A 23925-nucleotide genomic window follows, 5' to 3' on the forward strand; every position below is an offset into this window, starting at 1 on the left:
GAGGCAGGAGGTACCGTTACCGGAGGAGGTTCCGGCAGTGCAAGAGGGAGTTGGTCAGGCCAATGTGGCCGAGCCAGTGGGTCAGCAGGCCATGGGTGCCTTGGCCAGAGAGATAGCAGGAGCCTTGGGTATTCTTAGAGCTGGGAATCAGGCAGCTGAGGCAGGGCCTTCTTTCTTGAAGAGGGAGTTTTTCCGGTCAAATCTGGATGAGTTTGTCAGGGATCCGAAGGAGCCACTGAAGGCTGATGAGTGGCTAGAGCAAATGAGTAAGACGTTCGAGATGCTTGGCATCGAGGACGGAGCACTGAAAGTGACCTTGGCATCCTTCCAGCTGAAGGGAGATGCGGGTCAATGGTGGAAGTACGAGAAGGCTCGTGTTGGTGGTACTTGGGAGGAGTTTGTGAATGCTTTTCAGGAGAGGTTTTTGTCTGCAGCAGCTAGGGAGAAGCTGAGGGATCAGTTTAGCCGGCTTAAACAGCAGGGCTTGTCAGTGGTAGAGTTTGAGGCTACTTTTACCAGTCTGTCCAGGTTTGCACCTGAACTGGTGGCGTCTGAGGAACGCCGTTGCTATGAGTTTGAGCGGAAGTTGAGGCGGGGCCTCAAGTTGAGAGTTGGTGGGTCTTACATCCGAGAGTATAGACACCTGGTAGATGCCGCTGCTCATATGGAAATTATGATGCAGGAAGAGGAGGAAGAGCAGAGGGGCTCCAAGAGGAGCCAAGATGGCCAGGGTGATGGCAGGAGGCAGAGGGGTTATAACCCTCAGCAGTCTCAAGGAGCAGTTTCTAGATCGACCTTTCCAGTGCCAAGTGCAGGCTCGGGGAGAGGCAATCAGGGGGAGTTTGCTTGTTACAAGTGTGGCCAGTTGGGTCACAAGGTTTCAGTTTGTCCGCAGAAGGGTGGGGGTCAGAGAGCTGCTTCTTCTTCAGCTAGACCGCAGAGTCAGAGTTTGGGCAGGGGGCAGCCCTTGTCTTGTTATCAGTGTGGACAGCCTGGGCACCTGAAGAGGTTTTGCCCGCAGTTGAGTGCCACTTCGGGAGCGTCGGGTTCTAGACAGACGCAGGGATTTCAGCCAGCTCAGTCTGTGCAGGCCTCGAGGGCCAATCCGGGGGCTTCGTCGTCCCAGTCAGTGCAACAGTCGTATGCTCCTAGAGGTGAACAGGTAGACCAGGGGCCTACAGGGCGCGTGTATGCTGTTACCGCGCAGGATTTAGTACCAGCTCCATTGGTAGTGAGAGGTACTTTTCTGTTTTGCAACTCGGTTGCTAATGTGTTGACAGACACGGGTGCATCTCATTCTTTTGTATCTATTGCATTTGCATCTGTTTTGGAATTGGAGTTAGCACAGTTAGCATCTCCTATTTGTGTAGTGTCACCTCTTGGTGGTGAGTTGATCCTGAAACAGGGTGTTAGAGGTTGTGATATAGAGGTCGCCGACTATAGGCTTCCTTTTCCGTTTGTTGTCATGCCCATGAAGGGTTTTGATGTTATTTTGGGTATGGACTGGCTATCGTCATACCGGGCTGTTATCGATTACTACCGCCGGAGGGTCACGTTATGTACCTTGAGCGGGGAGTGGTTCCATTTCTTGGGAGACCGGGTTGGTAGTGTTTTGCCACCGGGGTATGATTCGCGAGGGCGAACTGAGCTTAGTGGTCTACTTGCTAGCTTTGAGAGTGGTGAGTGTGATGAGACCTAGATTGTATTGCTGAGGGTGGTTTGTGAGTATTCGGATGTCTTTCCCGAAGACCTTGTTAGTTTGCCACCTCACCGAGAGATAGAGTTCTCTATTGATCTAGTGCCCGGCACAGCGCCGATTTCTATGGCACCTTACCGTTTTGCTCCAGCAGAGTTGGTTGAGTTGAAAGTTCAGCTCTAGGAATTGCTAGATAAGGGTTTTGTTCGCCCTAGTGTTTCACCGTGGGGAGCACCGGCCCTCTTTGCTAAAAAGAAAGATGGTGCCTTGAGGTTGTGTATAGACTACCGGAAGTTGAATCGGGCTACGGTTAAGAATAAGTACCCTATGCGCCGTATAGATGATTTGTTTGACCAGTTGAAGGGTTCCCGTTGTTTCTCTAAGATAGACTTGAGATCGGGTTACCACCAGTTGAGGGTCAGGGAAGAGGATATTCCGAAGACGGCATTCCGTACGCGGTATGGCCATTATGCGTTTCTGGTGATGCCATTTGGGCTTACCAATGCATCGGCAGTCTTTATGGACTTGATGAACCGGATTTTCCGGAAGTTCTTAGATCGATTTGTGGTTGTCTTCGTGGACGACATTCTTATCTATTCGCCTTCTGAGGAGGAGCACGAGGAACACTTGAGAGTGGTGCTTGAGTTGCTTAGAGCCCATAGGCTGTATGCAAGTTTGGGAAGTGTGAGTTCTGGCTGAGGGAAGTCAAATTCTTAGGCCACGTGGTATCCGGGGAAGGAGTGTCTGTTGATACATCCAAGGTAGAGGCAGTGCAGGATTGGGCACAGCCTAACAGTGTATTTGAGATCCGCAGTTTTCTGGGATTAGCTGGGTATTACTGTCGGTTTGTGAAAGATTTCTCCAGGTTAGCGTTACCGTTGACTAGACTGACTCGGAAGGGAGTCAAGTTTGTGTGGAGTGAGACTTGTGAAAAGTCGTTCCAAGAGCTGAAAGTTAGATTGACCACCGCTCCGGTGTTGATTATTCCGGAGAGAGGGTTGGGTTATGCGGTTTATTGTGATGCCTCACGAGAGGGTTTGGGTTGTGTGTTGATGCAAGAAGGGAAGGTGGTAGCTTATGGCTCACGTCAGTTGAAAATACACGAGAAGAATTACCCTACACACGACCTAGAGTTAGCGGCTGTGATCTTTGCCTTGAAAATCTGGAGGCACTACCTTTATGGTGAGAAGTTCGAGGAGTTTTCGGACCACAAGAGTTTGAAGTATCTGTTTACACAGAGAGACTTGAATCTGAGGCAGAGGAGATGGATGGAGTTCATCGAGGATTATGATTTTGAGTTGCACTATCATCCGGGAAAGGCCAATGTTGTGGCCGATGCCCTTAGTAGGAAATCCATTAGTGATGTAGCTAGTATAGCCATCCGAGAATGGGAGATGTTGGGAGCACTTGGGGAGTTTGATTTACTTCTGAGTGAATCCGTTGATGCTGCGGCCTTGTTTTCTGTTGTTGCGCAGCCTACACTTGTGACACGAGTGTTAGAGGCACAGAAAGGTGACCTTGAGGTAGAATCCCTCCGAGAAAAGATCTCCAGTGGGAAGGTTGAGAAGGGTTTGACGGTGTATCCCGACCAGAGTGTGAGATACCAAGACCGTTTGTTTGTGCCGGAGTCTTGCCGAGAGGAAGTACTCCGAGAGTTTCATCATTCGCGCCTTGCGGTGCATCCGGGGGGTACTAAGATGTATCAGGATTTGGGTCGCCAGTTTTGGTGGCGGGGTATGAAGAGGGATGTGGCTGTTTTCGTATCGAAGTGCCTTACTTTCCAGCAAGTGAAGGCCGAGCATCAGAGGCCAGCGGGTTTGTTGCAACCCTTGCCTATTGCCGAGTGGAAGTGGGAGCATGTCACTATGGACTTCGTTGTAGGTCTTCCGAGGAATCAGCGGGGTAGTGATGCTATTTGGGTGGTTGTAGACCGGTTGACTAAGTCAGCGCACTTCATTCCTATGCGCGTGAGAGATTTGGTAGATCATCTAGCCGACTTGTATATTCTGGACATAGTGAGATTGCACGGGGTCCCAGTGACGATCGTCTCAGATAGAGATCCTCGTTTTACCGCCAGGTTGTGGCAGAGTTTACAGAGTGCCTTGGGCACTAAGTTGACCTTTAGTACGGCTTATCATCCTCAGACTGACGGGCAGTCCGAGCGTACTATTCAGATCCTCGAGGATATGCTTCGGGGTTGTGTCCTGGACTTCAGTGGGACATGGGAGAGGCACTTACCCTTGGTAGAGTTTGCCTACAACAACAGTTTTCAGTCTAGCATCGGTATGGCACCGTTTGAGGCCTTGTATGGCCGACCGTGTAGGTCTCCAGTATGTTGGGCCGAGGTGGGTGATGCACCTTTGTTAGGTCCGGAGTTGGTTAGGGAGACGACGGAGAAAGTTGAGCTTATCCGTAGGAGGCTTGTTACAGCTCAGAGTCGTCAGAAATCGTATGCTGACCGTAGGAGGAGGCCTTTGGCGTTTGAGGTAGGTGATCATGTCTTTCTAAAGATATCACCTAGGCGAGGCTTGATGAGGTTTGGGAAGAGTGGGAAGTTAGCCCCTCGGTTTATTGGTCCTTTTGAGATCCTTGAGAGGATTGGCGAGGTTGCTTATCGGTTCGCCTTACCGCCACAGTTGTCCGGAGTGCATGACGTGTTTCATGTGAGTATGCTTCGGAAGTATGAGCCAGATCCATCACATGTATTGGATTGGACCGATTTAGAGGTAGATGAGGATGCCTCGTATGAGGAGAGACCGGTTCGGGTCTTGGATAGGCGGGATCAGGTCCTGCGTGGCAAGACCATTCCTTTGGTGAAAGTCTTGTGGAAACATCACGGAGTGGAGGAAGCCACTTGGGAACGTGAGTTGGAAGTCTGCGAAAAATATCCGGACTTGTTCGTTGATATGTAATCTTGTATTTAGATTTTGAACTATTGTTGAACTTAAGAGCTTTTATATATGTCTTAAGTTGTGGAACATTGAAAATGTTTGGTTTATTGGAACTTGCCTCATGTGGAAGTTGAATGTAACATTATATATGTTGAATATGTTGTTGAAATTGGAAAGGAAATGCGTAATGTTGATGCATGTTGAAAGTACATAAGTTGTTTACATATTGTGAAATGCCTCTTGTTTAAGGGAGGGGGTGACCGGTAATGGGTCGAATTGTTCAATGTTAAAATGTAACATTGTTTAAAATGGAGGAAAACTTGTTTTTGAAAACTTGTGCTTAATTTCGGGGACGAAATTCTTTAAGAGGGGGAGGTTATAGCGATCCCGGGTTTACCCTTGTTGAACAGTGATCCGAACATGTGTCCGTGGATGTTGGTAATTGATTATTATCTTGTTTACATCCTTTTTACTTCGTATTTGAGTTATAGGATGTGTTGGGCAGGTTTGTTATGGGTTGGTTGAGTTTAGAAACCAAAACTAGTTGCCCAGATTTTGGCCTGTCTGCTCGAGCGGGTCTTCTTGCGCTCGAGCGGGGATTACACATTTCCAGTATTTCGTGTCTCTGCAAAACTTCTGCAGATGTGATTTTTGCGCTCGAGCAGGTTTGTTTACGCTCGAGCGGTGGCGCTCGAGCGGGTCGGTGGGCGCTCGAGCGGGTAGTACTTCCAGAGTATAAGTTCTGGGAGGGGGAAATCCACGCTCGAGCGGACTGGTTTTCGCGCTCAAGCGGAAGTGCTTTATTCTTGTGTCTTGGCGCTCGAGCGGGCCTTATTACGCTTGAGCGTGTCCAGATTTTTGTTCTTGGCGCTCGAGCGTCGTGTTCTCCGCTCGAGCGGGTCATGCGTATATGAGTTATCCGCTGGGTGATTTCAAATCACTTTTTGCTTTTCTTTCTCTCTCTTACTTTTTCTAAAAGCCATTTTGAGAGCTCCTCTCTCCAAAATCTTGCTTTCTCTCTAGATTTTGATCTAGCTAGGGTGAGTTCCTCACCTTCGGCCTTTGTAAAAGTCGTGTTGATCGTCGAGGGCGTCGTTTTCATCCGAGAATCTTGGTCTTTGGAGCATTTTGATTTTGGTCTTCATCTCCTTTGGAGCTCAAACTTTGAGGTAGGGATATCCTACTCCTCTCTATGGATTTTGTCTTTAAATTTTGGTATTTTGAGATGTTGGGGTTGGTTTGGTAATTTTGTGAAAGTTTGGGGCTTTTGTGTTATTTTACAAAAGTTGGGGTTTTATTTATAATAAACCTAGAAGCATGTTTGGTATAGAGAAATGGAATAAATGTTGAATCCTTGATGAAAATGGGACCTAAGGGTTGGGATGGTAATTATGGAAAATGACCTAATTACATTGTTTGATTAATTGAGATAATTAATCGTGAGAAATGAGGAAATGAAATGGAATTGTTGAGATTGGGAATGTATGGGGAAAAAGGGTGTAGTTGAATTATTTATCACTCACCGAATTGAAATGTTGATTGAATATCCATTTGTGCATTTATTTTCTGTTTAGAAATAATTATTTTGGGCTATCGGTGGAGGATAGTCGTGATTGTTGTAGACAATGCATGATGATTAGGCAAACGGAAACTAATCAATGGAATGTGTCATGAAATTTGACGGTTGATAGAATACATTAATTGTATGTATTGAGTGATTGTATATAGAACCAATGTGTTTGTATACGTTATGCGTAGAGGAGGAGATGGGGGATGTACTTCGCGGTTTAGGGGACGATATGGGGATGTACCTCTAAACCAGATAGTGTTGGGAGGAGATAGGGGATGAACTCCGTAGATATAGCTCATACGCTTGTCTAGAGAAGTGAAGATAGAGCTTGTATGCTTATCTTTGTGAAGTGTGGATATAGCTTATATGCTTATCTGTGAATGTGGGATATTGTTGTTATACATATCTGTTAAGAATGTGGATATAGCTTATATGCTTATCTGTGAATGTGGGATATAGTTTTTATACATATCTGTTGAGAGGATGATAGAGCTAATATGCTTATCTGTTGAAAAAGGGAAAATGAAAAGTAACTTGGACTCATAAGTCGTATGACATAAATATGTGATTTATGTGAATGTATCAGTGTTGGCCATCTATCAATTGCTAATCTTTTAGTCATTGTTCATGGTTGGTTTAGTGTATTTCTACTGGGTTGTGGCTCACCCTATATGGGAATATCATTTTCAGGTACAGGTAGCATGCCACCTCCAAGGACATAGCTTGGGAGGCTAGAGGCGGACATACTTTTGTCGTTTTATTTTTGATGTATTACATGTAAATTCAAGCCAAGGGCTAAATATGTAAATGGGTTAGTACTCTTTTGTTGTAACCAAGTGTTAACTTGGAAAGCTGTAAGCCCGTAGGGCATTTTGCTTTTGTTGTTAACATGTAATACTTTTGTAATGAAACTCTGATGAACGTAAGGTTGTGGGACTTTTATATATCAATGCATATTTATTTGATGGGTTTAATGTAGTTATTTTGAGGGTGTTACAAACACTTTGTAAATGTTATAAACACTCTAAATAATTGCATTTTCTTGGCATTGAAAATAAGTTACAACTTTGATTGCATTGCAACATTCTCTCCCTTGAAAATTAGATTGGGTGGTACTTTGCAAGACAAAGTCGTATATGAAAGTGTTGACGTGCCATGTACACAATTTGTTTTAAATAGTGCAGAGATATTTGGCTTCACTCAATGATGCCTGATGTTTTATTTACAGTTAAGAAATTCACTTATTCATGAAGGACGTAAAACTTGTGAATCATTTTGTGATCCCAATGAAGACAATGATCATGATAATGGAGGCTTAGATTTTGGTCCATCTGATTTTGACATGCCAGAGAATGCATACGAGTATGAAGAAGCACCTCTGCAGCCTGAAAAGGTTAGGCAGACCTCTAGTATATTCAGATATATTTACATCACGAAGCTGGCAATAACAAAATCGACATTTATGTTGCATTGCTCATTTCTTGATATTTATGCAGCATGATGATGGTGGTGTTTGTTTTGAAACCAATGAACATGAAGATCCAAGTTCTCAAGCCAGCCTAGAAGATCTTTGTCGATCTCACCTAATAAGATTAGATTTCTCTGACATGTGATATGATGAAAATTGATTGTTATATTGCATAATTTGTCTACTACCTTTTGTTTGATTATTGTTGGAGCAGTAATTTTTTTGTAACCTGTGTTCCTGAATTTAGGATGCTCTCCTTGCTAGCATTGCTGAAACTGAGAAACAGACTGAGTTGGCTGCTCGTGTCTCAACATGGAAACAAAGAATTGAAAATAACTTGGGGGACCAAGCAAGTGCCATCATTTTTACTCTTTTTTTTTCCCCCTCACACATCCAAAACTTAACTATTTTGAATTTCAGTTTTGTGTCATGTTGGACTTCAAAGAGGAAATAGCTTTTGAGAAGACATGCTTACTAAATTCAATTTGACTTGAATATGCCATGTGCTGCACTACGGTTACATATTTTCATCTTTATTTTAAATGGAATTCAATTATTGTTTGATGATTTAGTAAAGTTATAAGAAAGAAAATTTGTTAATTATTGTTCCTAAGCATTTTCTTTTTTAAATGTTATTGTTCCTTAATTGCGGTTGGATTGAATGAATTTTGTTCGATATTGGTTTGAATGTTTATAAACAAAAATTGATTGCTCTAAAACAAAAAAGAAAAGAAAAAAAAAGAGATTTGGCGACTAAAAAATTGGTCGGCAAATTCTACACTTTTGCGACTAAAATCATTAGTCGACAATTCCTTACCTTTTGGCAACTAAATTGTTAGTCGGCAATTCCTCGACTTTTGGCGACTAATCTGTTTGGTCGTGGAATGTGACAATTGGCGACTAAGATATTTGGTCAGGAAAATATCACTTTCGCGACCAAAGTGTTTTACTGACAAAATGGATTAGTCGCAATAATGATATATTTAGCGATCAAAAATTTAGTTGGCAAAGCCAACTTTTCCTGACGAACAAAAATTTTGGTTGTGAATTACTTTTGCCGACCCTAAATTGGCAACCAAAGTAGCAACCAAAAAAATTGGTCGCAGATAACTTTTGCTGACCAAAAATGGGCTTTTAACGACCAATTTTTTGGTCGGCAAAGGTGTTATTTCTTGTAGTGTTTATATATACTTTATGTATCTACAGAACATCTTGAGTACATAATTAATTGGCAAATTTTCAATTATGTTGACTGACAAAATAATGGCATTTTCATAGTATACTGTTTCTTCTATGACTCTTTACCAAATCCTTGATGTCAAAAAGTTATCAACATACAGTCGCGCAATGGCATCATGAGCAAGTTCATACCTGAAGAATTAACATTTGGGTTTACTTTTTGTGACAACAAACTGTCTTTGCATATATTATTGTTTGTCATCACAAATATTATTTTTTTATCAGCAAAAAAGATAATTTTATAAATGCAACTTGCAAAGATTAAGTCAATAAAAACACCAAGGTGCAGAACAGCATCATGGTGAAGTTAACACATCCCAATTAGGTTGGCACATGAACACATGCAAATCATATGCAAACACGAAGAAATGACAGCCGTTGTTGAGAAACCAACCAAATTAAACATGAACCAAATACAAAGGAACACCACAGAGCAAACCCAATGGAAGAAATCATGCTCCCACACCAGTAGTCATCACAAATATTGTTAGTAGCGGCACGGTGACAAGTGGATGGTCACAAATAGTATTTTTTCTAATAATATGGATATTTTCCAATGATAGGCACATCATGTATTAGCGCCTTCCATATAGCAGCAAATCTATACGAGTCTACAACCCCAAGAAAACCATACATTTGTGTGGGGTAATGGACATAGGAGTGGGATCCATAGAAATGTGTGGAAAAAAAAACTACATGAAGTTCATCCTAAGGGGTCCAAACATTATGCCAATAAAATTTAGACAAATAATGTGAACTTAAGAAGCTGATTGTGCACTTTTGTATTGAAGTGTGTAACTATCTTATCCTAATATTGTTATGAAAGTTCACTATGTTGTTTTTGTTAGGAATTTGGGCTGATTAACAAGAGCTATCCTCACATCAGTAATCCAAGAAGATACATCTAAATTAACAAAATAGGCATCTAATGTAATAGTCAAATCACATCACATTCACATTGCATGTAACTATGTAAAGTGCAAGCACCAAATAACCAAAAATGGGTAAACATTAATTAAATAAAGGTCATATTTAGCATTAAAATAGGAAAAAGAGCCATAGAGTTGATGAAAATTAGAATGAATACAGTTTTGGGAGTGAAAGGAAAGTGATTGCAGAGAACAAAGAAACCTTATCTAGTAATTTTGTCAAACACCTGTTGTACAACAAAAAGGAATTAGTTTCAAAACATTTAAATAGGCATTGAGTGACAAATCTCAACATAGAGCTGGAAGACATAAGAAACTATAGATCAGAAATACTACAAAAATGAAGTTGTAATTGATGTACCTGATGAGATGAGAATTACTCAATGGTTTTCTTGTTGAAGAGAGTTTTCTGTGGTATTATTGTTGAACAATAATGTTATGTTTGTTATAGCATCAACAACAATGCTAGTCAAAATTGTTAATTAAAATTTTACTTTATTATTTTGACTTGTCATTTTTTTATTATACACTCCGACAACCCCTCTTTATTTCAAATATATTTTATTAAAAAATATTTTCTTATATATATATTTTTTCAATTGCTTCAATACTTTTTCTATTGATTTTATTTTATACATTCATCAATATATACAAAAACCTATGAGGGAGATTCTGCATCACTTTTTTATACATGAATAAGTTGATGGGAAATACTATAATACACACCTACAATGGTGTGTATCATATGCTTCAGTTATGATGTTTGTGACTTTTGATTATTTTTTATCGAAAAAAAGATTTTAATAATTACATGTCATAACCAATATCCCAATGAGTCATAATCATATCATAACTAACATCACAATAAATCATACCAAAAAACCACAAACATCCTACAAACGTCATCATTGGGCATATGATATATATCCCATTTTGAGATTTGTATTATAGAATTTTCCTTCTTTTTAAGACTTAAATTTAAAAATCAAAATCATTTACAGTTGAATTTTATACGCCAATTTCAGTCTTAATATTTTTTCCAACTCACAATAGGGGTAAAAGTTTAGCTCCAATCGTTTATGTCTCATGTGACGGGTAAAAGTCTAGCTCCAGTGGTTTGTGTCTCATGTTACCTTTCTTTTTTTAATGGGGAAGAAACATCTTGTTTGATTGGTAATGTCAATATTGGATCGATCACAAGTCTTTTACCAAAATTTAAAATTTATTGTTGTTCTAATCTTTTGAAAAGTAATCCTTAGTTAGTATTACTACCAACATGAGTGCTAGCTAGTCCCATAAAAAGTAGGACACATTGTTTTGATCAAAATTAGAAGCTCCATTGCTCTCCTTCAATGACTATCTTCTTCTCCATCATCTTCTTTCTATTACTAGTTGTCACGACCCAAACCCGCCCCTGTAGGTTTAGCACCGTAACCAGCCAGTAATCCATGGATTACTAGAGGCCTTTGAACAGATTAACAAATAATAAGGGGCTGCGGAAGCAATAATACAAAATAGACAAGGTCCAATGAGCTGTGATAACGTACATGGGACAGAACATTTTAAAACTTATTTATAGATATATGAACATGCCAGTCCAGATACACAACATTTACAAAATATTTACAGAAGTGAACTTCCCAAGATCTGACTTTACAAACAGTTACAGAGACTAGCATGAAATACAAAAAAAAACAACCACGGCAAGAGACTTCGATCGAAACCTCCTCGGGAGGCACAATGATTGGCCGACAAAAACAGTACGAAAGGCCATCAACTCTGGCCCTGGTCATGTGCCGGCTCACCTACATATATAATATAAACTGTGAGCGAATGCCCAGTGAATAATAACAGGGTAAAGGGGTTATATGAATGATGTCCAGCACAAGTTAGAATCCAACATTTAAATCAGAGCATAATCAGACTTCAAACAGAAACAGATTCATATACATTTACATATTCAGATTTTGCATAAGATCATACGTGGTACACCTATTAGCTATCAGAACAGATTGGTCCAGAGACCCACATACGTAGTTGGTACCAACGACCACAAAAGTCCATAACTTGCGCGCAAGTAGCCATGGTATTGTTACCCCCAGGCAAGGGCCACGTGCAGATTAGCTGCGGTATTGTTACCCCCGGGCAAGGGCCACATGCAGATTAGCCGCGGTATTGTTACCCCTGGGCGAGGGCCACGTGAACTAAGGGTGCCACAAATACTTTTCAGACATTCATTTATCATTAGTAAGATAGCATTTCAAAAAACAGATTATACCATACCAGTCAGAAAACACTTAGGTTGAACATAACTTTATAGAGTTATTACTCACAGTGGGCTTGGAGACAGACAGACAGAGCAGATCGATCAGACAGGACGTGGCACGTGGCCTACACGACACATAACAGATACACACTTGAAACACACGTTCTAATTGTACAAAACTTATTTCATTGGCTCTTAGTGTGTTTCCAATCTCTTACCCTCACTATAGAGTCTAAAACATGGCCTAGGAATACCTAGGATGGAATAAGGATGCAGAGATGCGCTTTAAAACACTTTTCAAAATTTTGCTGAAACAGGGGTCCCGCTCGAGCGTGGCCATATACGCTCGAGCAGACATGCAGACAAAAGGAATCCGCTCGAGCGTGGATTACTCCGCTCGAGCGGACTTCAAGCTATAGTAAAAGTACTGGATGCATGAAATTCACGTTCGACGGGTGATCGATACCCGCTCGAGCGTGAGACACAAGTCCTCGCTCGAGCGTGCATTACCCCGCTCGAGCAGACTGTAAACATAGGCAAAGCACTGGATACACGAAATTCCTGCTCGAGCGTCATTTTACCCGCTCGAGCGTACTGCATGAACTCAGTATGTACGCTCGAGCGTGGAGTTTCTTGCTCGAGCAGGAGTCCAAAATCTGGAATTTCCAGATTCGAACCTCAAGCTCAAAACTCAACTACAATGCATCAAATTCGATCCTTTTGGGCTAATTTTCTGGGAAACACTTGTAAACTCATAATATGACATGTTTTGAAGATCAATTTGAAAAATCAAAGCCCAAAGGTCGTTCAATTAAACACAATTTTCAAATAAACTTCAAGAACATGAAGAACAATGCAAATTCAACACATGCATGGGTTCCTTGAAACTCCAAAGTTCTTAAACAAGATCAAATGCAAGATTTAATTTCAAAACATGGTGAGTTCATGGACTATAACAAAAATGTGGACATGCATGCAAGAATTCTTATGAAAACAACCTCAAACTTCATGATATACACATGCATGCAAGAATTCCTACTCAATTCAACATTTAGAACCAAAACTTGACTCTAAACTCTAATTCACCATGAACCATGCAAGAAGTAACTCAAAATCACAATGGAGAAGATGAATTCTCTACCTTATGTCTTGAATGTTAAGGTGTAGGAGCCTAATTATACAATCATTTCTTCAATTCTTCAAATTTCCTAGCCAAATTCTTGATGAACTCAAATTCTCCTACTCTTCCTCTCTCTCTCTCTCTCGAATTGGTCTTGTGGATGGAGAAGAGTGATGAAAACAAAACACCTAATTCAAGTCTAAACATTGGTTTAGATAGTGGCCCACCAAGTGGTATTTTGGTAATTAACTTAAACAAGTATAAATTAACATAATTTAATCTAATTTAATCGCTTCGAACCGAATTTTAATTAAACCTACCATAAAGATCTATAAATCCTAACTAGCACATAAATCAAGTCAATTTCTGATTCGAACGCCGATAAAGCTTTCAATTCCCCGTTTAAAGTAAAAAACATGAACAGATCATTTTATGGCAAACAGATAGAAACACATAAGTAATGCAATACACATGCAAATAAGATCCAAATCCTTCCTAAATTATTGTTAGGCATAATTAAGCACGAATTACGTTAGTCAGGGGTCGGGGTTATTACAGTCTTCCCCCCTTAAAAAGAGTTTGGTCCCCCAAACTCGAATTACCTTCATTCTGAATCAACATTGGGTCCAGTGGGAACAATTCCGGATATGTCTTCATCATGTCTTCCTCGGTTTGCCAAGTTGCATAGGTTCCTCCGTGGTTTTGCCAATCAACTTTTACCAACAGTATTTCTTTATTTCTTAACCTTTTGATCCGACGGTTCACAATCTGGATAGGTCTTTCCTCATAAGTGTAGTCATCTTTCAAAAGCACATGTGTCGGTTCAATGACGTGGAGTGGATCTCTCAAATATTCTCGTAGCATCGATACATGAAAGACGTTATGCATATGTTCCATTATTGGAGGCAAGGCTACCCGATACGATACTGGATTGATCTTCTCGAGAACTTCATAAGGTCCAACATATCTTGGTGCCAACTTGCCCTTAACGCCAAACCGAGTTTGACCCTTCATCGGGGTCACCTTTATGAACACATGCTCTCCAACTTCATATTCCCTATCTCTTCTTCGAACATCAACATAGCTCTTCTGCCGACTCTGTGCAGTTTTCAAACGTTGCTAGATCAATTTCACCTTCTCGGTTGTTTCTTGCACAAGTTCTGGTCCCAACAAAGGTCTATCACCTACTTCAGCCCAGCATATCGGAGAACGACACTTTCTTCCATACAAAGCTTCATATGGAGCCATTGTAATGCTTGAATTGTAACTGTTGTTGTACACAAGTTCAGCTAATGGCAAGTAGGTCTCCCAATTCCCTTGGTAGTCTAACACACACATTCTGAGCATATCCTCCAGGGTTTGGTTGGTTCATTCAGTTTGGCCATCTATCTGTGGGTGATAGGCACTGCTCAGTCTCAATTCAGTCCCCAAAGCCTGTTGCAAACTCTTCCAAAATCTCGATACAAACTTTGAGTCCCTGTCAGACACAATAGACACTGGCACTCCATGCAATCTCACAATTTCAGTCATATAGATATTGGCCAATTTATCAGTGTTATAAATAGTTTTGACAGGCAGAAAATGGGTAGACTTAGTTAAACAGTCAACTATAACCCAGATAGAGTCCATACCTCGAGAAGAACGAGGCAATCCCACAATGAAGTCCATGGTAATGTGCTCTCATTTCCATTCCAGTATTGGGAGTGGTTGTAGCAACCCAGTGGGTCATTGATGCTCAGCTTTAACCTGTTGGCAATGTAGACATCTAGCCACAAAGTCTGCAATACTCTTCTTCATTCTAGGCCACCAAAAATTTTGTTTCAAATTATGATACATCTTCGTGTTCCCCGGATGCATAGCAAACTTACTACTGTGAGCTTCGGTCATAACACGTTTCCTCAAATCATCGCAATCGGGTACACAAAGACGGTTCTGAAATTTCAGCACATCATTCTCAAACACAAATCCTAGCCTTGGCTTCGAATTAAATTCCTCTATGATCTTTTTCAAGTATTCATCTTCACATTGTTTTTGTTTGATCTCATCAAGAATAGCAGGTTAAGTAGAAATAGCAGATAACAGCCCATCTTGTTCTAGGTCATTTGGCAATTCTTTTCGGTTGGACAACAAACATGACAAACTTGCACCGGATTTTCGGCTCAAGGCATCTGCTATGATATTAGCCTTTCCTAGATGATACAAGATTTGCAAGTCATAATCCTTGATTAGTTCTAACCATCGCCTCTGTCTCATGTTCAATTCTTTTTGGGTGAAGAAGTATTTCAAGCTTTTATGGTCTGTGTACACCTCGCAAGTTACCCCATACAAATAGTAGCGCCATATTTTCAGAGCAAACACCACAGCTGCTAATTCAAGGTCATGTGTTGGGTAATTCTTTTCATGAGGTCGAAGTTGTCTAGAAGCATAGGCAATCACCCTTCCGTTTTGCATTAGTACACACCCCAAGCCTTTATAAGAAGCATCACTATACACTTGAAACCCATCAGTACCATTAGGCAAAGTTAAGATTGGTGCAGTCACTAACCTGGTTTTCAACTCTTGGAAAGCTGCCTCCCTTTGTTCATTCCAGTCAAATAGCACATTTTTCTAAGTTAATTGAGTCAATGGCAGGGCAAGCTTGGAAAAGTCTTTCACAAACCTCCTGTAGTAACCTGCAAGTCCCAGAAAACTTCAGACTTCTGTCACATTTGTTGGTCTAGGCCAATCCACAACGGCTTCAATTTTCTGAGGGTCAACAGAAACTCCATCGTTGTTGATTACATGTCCCAAAAATGCCACACTGTCAAGCCAGAATTCACACTTGGACAATTTAGCATACAATTTCTTTTCTCTCAAAATCTGCAAGGTGGTTCTCAGATGGTTCTCATGTTCTTCCCTGTCTTTAGAATAAACCAAAATGTCATCAATAAATACAACAATGAAATCATCCAGATATGATTTAAACACCCTATTCATTAGGTCCATGAAGGCTGCAGGTGCGTTGGTCATCCCAAATGGCATCACTGAAAATTCATAATGTCCATATCTAGTTCGGAATGCAGTTTTCTCTATGTCCTTAGCTCTAACCTTTAGTGGATGATACCCGGACCTGAGGTCAATTTTGGAAAACACTTGGGCACCCTGAAGTTGATCAAACAAGTCATCTATTCGGGGCAAAGGGTATTTGTTCTTGATAGTCACTTTATTCAGTTCTCGGTAGTCTATACACAATCTCAAAGATCTATCCTTCTTTTTGACAAACAAAACTGGAGCACCCTAAGGTGAAGTACTCGGACGGATAAACTTCTTATCTAACAGTTCCTGTAGTTGGGTTTTCAATTCTTTCAATTCAGAGATAGACATTCTATAGGGAGTCTTGGAAATAGGTTGTGTCCTCGAAAACACTTCAACAGTGAATTCAATCTCCCTATCAACTTAGTCCCCAGGTAAGTCAGTTGGAAACACATCAGGAAAGTCACAAACAATAGGGATTGTTTCTACAGTAGTACTGTCAGATGGTGCAGTCAGTATACAACACAGGTAACCCCTACATCCATTCTTAAGGAGTTTTACAGCTTTCATAGTCGAAATCAAATACGGGGGAGGAACTACCCCATTCCCAATAAAAGTAAATTCAGGCATACCCGGTGGTCTAAACACAACAATTTTATTTGCACAGTCAATGGTAGCACAGTATTTAGTCAACCAGTCCATCCCCAAAATACAATCAAAATGACTAATATCCAAGGGTAATAAATCCACATATAACACCATCTCACCAATCATAATATCACATGCCGGATAAACATGGGTACACATCATAGAATCCCCAGACGGTGTGGATACAAATAACACATATGTCATTTGTTCTAGTGGTCTAGTCAATTTTCGGGAGAAAGCATGCGATACAAAAGAATGTGTAGAACAAGAATCTATCAGTACACATGCATTTTGAGAATATATAGAGAGTGTACCTGACACCACAGTATAGGTGTTGGGTACGTCACCAGGCACTAAGGCGAACACTCTTCTTTGCCTCAATATTTCATTGTTTGTATTCCCTCTAACATCGGTCCTTGCATTTGGTCTTGCTGCGGAAACAGACCCGGTGGAACTTGTCATAGGACGGTTAACCTCATTGGTTCTCATCGGGCAATCCCTCACCATGTGGCCAGTCTTGCCACAGCGAAAACACACACTTGATGCTCGATAACAGGCACCCCTGTGCTTCTTTCCACAGTCGGGGCAGTTTGGGGTAGACCCGCTACTTTGGCTAGAGCTGCCTTAGGATCCTGTATATTGCCTCTTCGAAACTGACCGGCTTTTCTTGAAACTGAATCCGGTCCTCTTTCCTCTCTATTCTGTTGTTGGTGTTGTAGTTTGTTTCTTAGCTGCTATCATGGCTTCTGTCGTCAATGCCCTATTAAGTACCTCCACATAAGTAGGTAATTTTAAGACACCCACTCGGTTAAATATTTCTAGGTCCAGCCCTCCCTCAAATTTTCGTGCTTTCTTGTAATCAGTATCCACCATATGTGGAGCAAAACGTGCCAACTCGGTGAATTTGGCTTCATATTCTGCTACAGCCATTCTTCCTTGTTTAAGTTCTTGGAATTCCGACACCTTCCGATCCCTGAAACATTGGGAAAAGTACTTGTCGTAGAAGATAGCATTAAACTGTGCCCATGTCATATTCCCAATGCCATTTTGTATTAGTAACCACCACCTGCGAGCTTCATCTTTCAAAGTGTAGGTGGCTAGAAGGACTTTCTGAGTTTCGGTACAAGGGAACACTTCATACAACTTCTCCATTTCAAGTAGCCACGTCTCTGCTTTCAAAGGTTCAATTCCACCATAGAACGTTGGTGGTTTCATTTTAATAAATTTCTGCGTCAGATTGATGATGTCAGCATTATCTACCTCGGCTTGTGTCGGTGGAGGCGGAGGGGGCAAAGGTTGTTGTCTCTATTGTTGTGTCCAGGCTTTAGTCAATGCTGCCAACATCTGTTCCATTCAGCCCATGCTGGCCTCCGAAGATTCACTTTCACCACTTTCCCTTGCATTGTCCATCTTACTACACAGACATCAAATGATAATAAACACAGGCATAATCTTATTCGTTCCCTTCAATTTATTTGATTCAAATGTACATTCAGTTTTCATATTCAGTTGCATTACCACACACTCACACATGCAGATGGAATGCCCCTAACTCTTACTAGGACATCCTAAGCTCAAACGGACCTGTGTGTGCGGTAGAACACGTGCTCTGATACCACTCTGTCACGACCCAAACCCGCCCCTGTAGGCTTAGCACCGTAACTGGCCAGTAATTCATGGATTACCAGAGGCCTCTGAACAGATTAACAAATAATAAGGGGCTACGGAAGTAATAATACAAAATAGACATGGTCCAATGAGCTGTGATAACATACATGGGACGGAACATTTTAAAATTTTTTTATAGATATATAAACATGCCAGTCCAGATACACAATATTTACAGAATATTTACAGAAGTGAACTTCCCAAGATCTGACTTTACAAACAGTTACAGAGACTAACATGAAATACAAAAAAAAAAAGAGCCATGGCAAGAGACATCAATCGGAACCTCCTCGGGAGGCACAACGGTTAGCTGACAAAAACAGTACAAAAGGCCGTCAACTCTGGCCCTGGCCATGTGCCGGCTCACCTACATACATAATATAAACTGTGAGTGAATGCCCAATGAATAATAACAGGGTAAAGTGGTTATATGAATGATGTCCAGCACAAGTTAGAATCCAGCATTTAAATCAGAGTATAATCAGACTTCAAACAGAAACAGATTCATATACATTTACATATTCAGATTTCGCATAAGATCATACGTGGTACACCCATTAGCTATCAGAACAGATTGGTCCAAAGACCCACATACATAGTTGGTACCAACGACCACAAAGGTCCATAGCTTGCATGCAAGTAGCCATGGTATTGTTACCTCCGGCAAGGGCCATGTGCAGATTGGCCGCGGTATTGTTACCCCCGGGCGAGGGCTACATACAGATTGGCCGTGGTATTGTTACCCCCGGGCGAGGGCCACGTGAACTAAGGGTGCCACAAATACTTTTCAGAAAATTGGACATTCATTCATCATTAGTAAGATAGCATTTCAGAAAACAGATTATACCATACCAGTTAGAAAATACTTAGGTTAAACATAACTTTACAGAGTTATTACTCACAGTAGGCTTGGAGACAGACAGATAGAGCAGATCAATCAGACAGGACGTGGCACGTGACCTACATAACACATAACAAATACACACTTGAAACACACGTTCTAATTGTACAAAACTTATTTCATTGGCTCTTAGTGTGTTTCCAATCTCTTGCCCTCACTATAGAGTCTAAAACATGGCCTAGGAATGCCTAGGATGGAATGAGGATGCAGAGATCGCTTTAAAACACTTTTCAAAATTTTGCTGAAACAGGGGTCCCGCTCGAGCGTGGCCTTATACGCTCGAGCGGACATGCAGACAAAAGGAATCCGCTCGAGCGTGGATTACTCCGCTCGAGCGGACTTTAAGCTACAGTAAAAGTACTGGATACATGAAATTCACGTTCGACGGGTGATCGATACCCGCTCGAGCGTGAGACACAAGTCCTCGCTCGAGCGTGCATTACCCCGCTCGAGCAGACTGTAAACATAGGCAAAGCACTGGATACACGAAATTCCTGCTCGAGCGTCATTTTACCCGCTCGAGCGTACTGCATGAACTCAGTATGTACGCTCGAGCGTGGAGTTTCCAGCTCGAGTGTGAGTCCAAAATCTAGAATTTCCAAATTCGAACCTCAAGCTAAAAACTCAACTACAATGCATCAAATTTGATCCTTTTGGGCTAATTTTCTGGGAAACACTTGTAAACTCATAATATGACATGTTTTGAAGATCAATTTGAAAAATCAAAACCCAAAGGTAGTTCAATTAAACATAATTTTCAAATAGACTTCAAGAACATGAAGAACAATGCAAATTCAACACATGTATGGGTTCCTTGAAACTCCAAAGTTCTTAAACAAGATCAAATGCAAGATTTAACTTCAAAACATGGTGAGTTCATGGACTATAACAAAAATGTGGACATGCATGCAAGAATTCTTATGAAAACAACCTCAAACTTCATGATATACACATGCATGCAAGAATTCCTACTCAATTCAACATTTAGAACCAAAACTTGAATCTAAACTCTAATTCACCATGAACCATGCAAGAAGTAACTCAAAATCACAATGGAGAAGATGAATTCTCTACCTTATGTCTTGAATGTTAAGGTGTAGGAGCCTAATTATACAATCCTTTCTTCAATTCTTCAAATTTCCTAGCCAAATTCTTGATGAACTCAAATTCTCCTACTCTTCCTCTCTCTCTCTCTCTCTCTCTCTCTCTCTCTCTCTCGAATTGGTCTTGTGGATGGAGAAGAGTGATGAAAACAAAACACCTAATTCAAGTCTAAACATTGGTTTAGATAGTGGCCCACCATGTGGTATTTTGGTAATTTACTCAAACAAGTATAAATTAACATAATTTAATCTAATTTAATCGCTCTGAACCGAATTTTAATTAAACCTACCATAAAAATATATAAATCTTAACTAGCACATAAATCAAGTCGATTTCTGATTCGGACGCTGATAAGGTTTTCAATTCGCAGTTTAAAGTCAAAAACATGAACAAATCATTTTATGGCAAACAGATAGGAACACATAAGTAATGCAATACACATGCAAATAAGATCCAAATCCTTCCTAAATTATTGTTAGGCATAATTAAGCACGAATTACATTAATCAGGGGTCAGGGTTATTACACTAGTCCTTTATTGTGATGCTGCTCAACTCTCTTTTAGCTTTACTAGCTTCAATCTGAATATTCATGACAAAGAATATGATGGAGATGCTTCAGCTTTCAACAAAGTCATCCAACCAACCTTAAACCAAAATGAAAAAACCATGACAAGTGGTTCAGGCCAGGTGCTTCAAACCGATGCAGCTTTGGGACAAGGCCTCAAGAGGAGCACTTGCAGACTTCAATACCCATTTCTCCTTTGTCATTGATTCACAAAATAAAACCTCATATGCTAATGGAATAACATTTTTCCTCGCACTGGTTGGTTTCCCAATTCCATTTCAAGAAGGCTGCGGTATAGGCCTTGTTAGCCGTGAACAAGTATTCAACCTAGCATTCAACTCATCGTCCAATCCATTTGTGGTAGTGGAGTTCGACACATATCATATCACAACCCGGAATATGATTCACCCTCAGATCATGTAGGTATCGACATCAACTCCATTAAATCTGTAAAAAATGTGACATGGTTGAGTCGAATCCCCTTAGGGAAAATGAATGAGGCCTGAATTAGTTACAATTCTAGTTCGAAAATTTTTGAGTATTGCATTCACCGATTATCTTGATGAAAACATCATAATCCTGCAAAAGTTGTATCATATAGTTGATCTTAGCACGTATTTGCCAGAGTGGGTTACTTTGGGCTTCACTGTAACGACATGAGTGTTAGCTAAGATACAAGTTGTTCACTTTTGGAATTTTACTTCTAATATACAAATCGCTCCAAATTTGTTGAATCCAATTGGTTTGGAGCCAGCATTTGCCAACCAGGATAGAAATAGAACAAACAAAAAAGGGGTACTAGCTAGATCTATTGTAAGTGTTTGTGTTCTAATTTGTGGGTTGGGTTTGCTTTGGTTTAGCTTCAAGAAGTGGAAACACAACAAGGTTAAAATGAAAGATGATCATGATTTCAATGTTTTGTATGAGTTTGAAGGAGAAACAGGACCTAAGAAGTTTTCATACAAAGAATTAGCCATTGCAACAAGAAACTTTGTGGAGGGAGAGAAGCTCGGACACGGTGGATTTGGCGGCGTTTATAGAGGTTTCTTGAGAGACTTAAATGCTTGTGTTGCTATCAAGAGGGTGTCAAACTGAACAAGGGATTAAAGAGTATGCGTCAGAAGTGAAGATCATCAACTGGTTGAGGCATAAAAATTTTGTGCGACTTCTCAGTTGGTGCAAGGAAGAAAAAAACTCCTACTTGTGTACGAGTTCATGCCCAATTGTAGCTTGGGTTCTCATCCCTTCAAAGGCAACATCTTCTTGACATGGCTAACAAGGTACAATATTGCTAAAGGTTTGGCTGTGGCATTGTTGTACTTATACGAAGAATGGGAACAATGCATGCTACATAGAGATATTAAATCGAGCAACATTATGTTGGATTCAAATTTTAATGCAAAACTTGGAGATTTCGGGTTAGCTAGGCTCGTTGACCATGGAAAAGAGTTAAAAACCACGGTCCTAGCCAGAACAATAGGCTACATCTACATGGCTCCCAAGTGTGTCATGACAAGCAAGGCTAGCAAAGAATTAGATGTTTACAGTTTTGGTGTTGTTTCTTTGGAAATTGCCTGCGGAAGAAAGCCTATTGACCTCATAGCTAGGGACGGTCATGAAAGGCTAGTAGAGTGGGTTTGGGAGCTTTATGGAAGAGGAAACCTTCTTGGAGCAACAGAAGTGAAACTGGGAGATTTTAACGAGGAGCAGATAAAATACTTGATGATTGTTGGGCTTTGGTGTGCTCACCCAGATTACAATCTCAAGCCTTCAATAAAGCAAGCAATTCAAGTTGTTGACTTGGAAGCTCCATTGCCTAGCCTTCCATCAAAAATGCCCATGCCAACTCACTCGGCTCCCAAGAGGATTATGATAGAATCCTCTAGCGCTAGTTATCATACCATCTCCTCCAAGCACACTACAATCCTAGTAGTTTTGTCGTTGTAGACATAACTATCGCTTTCATAAATAGAGGGGTCCTCTGTACTCGATCCTTATTCCCTTTGTGCCTAATACACACCAAACCCTAGTAGTTTAAACATAACCACCACTTTCATAAGCTAAGGGGTCCTCTGTACTCGATCCTTATTCCCCTTGTGCCTAATACACTCCAAATTCCTGATTATATGATGTGGTGGGAATCTTTAACACACATGAATCTTGAGGTATGATTGTGCAACTAAGAGTGCATTAGGTGCAGGAGAACAAAAATTTAGGTAGAGGGCCTGCTTTCATTCAAGGTTCAAGATGGTCATGATGACTTGGGTGTTTCAGGTTTTCAATGTTGCTTCTACTGTGTTCAACAATAACATACTCTGGCAGCTACCTCTCATCTACATCAGTTTTGTAGATATGAATAATAATGTTATGGTGGGCAAATTTGAATTTGATTTCAAAAATTTCTCGGACAATATATTTTATTGTATTTGAGCCAACTATAAGTTAGTTATCAATTCCAATAGTAAGTTTTTATATTAGTAGGGTATATACTCTAAAAAAAATATGTAATTGATGTACTCGATGAGAAGAGAGTATGAGGCCCAAAAAGAGAGAAGTCAGTGGTTTCCTTGTTGAAGGGAAAGAGTTTTCAATGGCATTATTGTTGAAGCAATAATTTTATGTTTGTTAGAGAATCTTCAATAGCCTCTTATTCCCATTTTGTCTCTAATTTAAAAGTCAGAACACAAAAAATTCATCTCTAACAATCCACTTACTCTTCATAAAAATAAAAAATAAAAATCCCTCCCTCTTCAACTTTCAATTAAAGGAACTGTACTTTCACCTCCCTACATTGAGCATAGTTTAATTACTCTCTATAATTAAATGATTTTTTTTTCTCTCATCTCT

At 40.6% G+C, this 23925-nt stretch overlaps 1 protein-coding gene and 1 pseudogene across 1 annotated transcript; one reads left to right on the plus strand and one right to left on the minus strand.

The window, feature by feature from the left end:
- Positions 1–17535: 17535 nt before the first annotated feature.
- Positions 17536–17991, minus strand: LOC145803937 (uncharacterized). The gene has a single exon (XM_082897318.1). The coding sequence runs from the start codon at positions 17989–17991 to the stop codon at positions 17536–17538; it is 456 nt and encodes a 151-aa protein (XP_082753444.1).
- Positions 17992–21969: 3978 nt separating this feature from the next.
- LOC114311094 (L-type lectin-domain containing receptor kinase IX.1 pseudogene) lies at positions 21970–23025 on the plus strand (annotated as a pseudogene).
- The last annotated feature ends 900 nt before the right edge of the window (positions 23026–23925 follow it).

This window comes from Camellia sinensis, chromosome 12, assembly GCF_055761805.1.
Source record: "Camellia sinensis isolate YWXY chromosome 12, ASM5576180v1, whole genome shotgun sequence".
Classification (NCBI taxonomy): domain Eukaryota; kingdom Viridiplantae; phylum Streptophyta; class Magnoliopsida; order Ericales; family Theaceae; genus Camellia; species Camellia sinensis.

Bases quoted from the DNA above. Each gene is read 5' to 3' on its own strand.
- LOC145803937 (XM_082897318.1), bottom strand. From the start codon at position 17,991: ATGGAGAAGTTGTATGAAGTGTTCCCTTGTACCGAAACTCAGAAAGTC.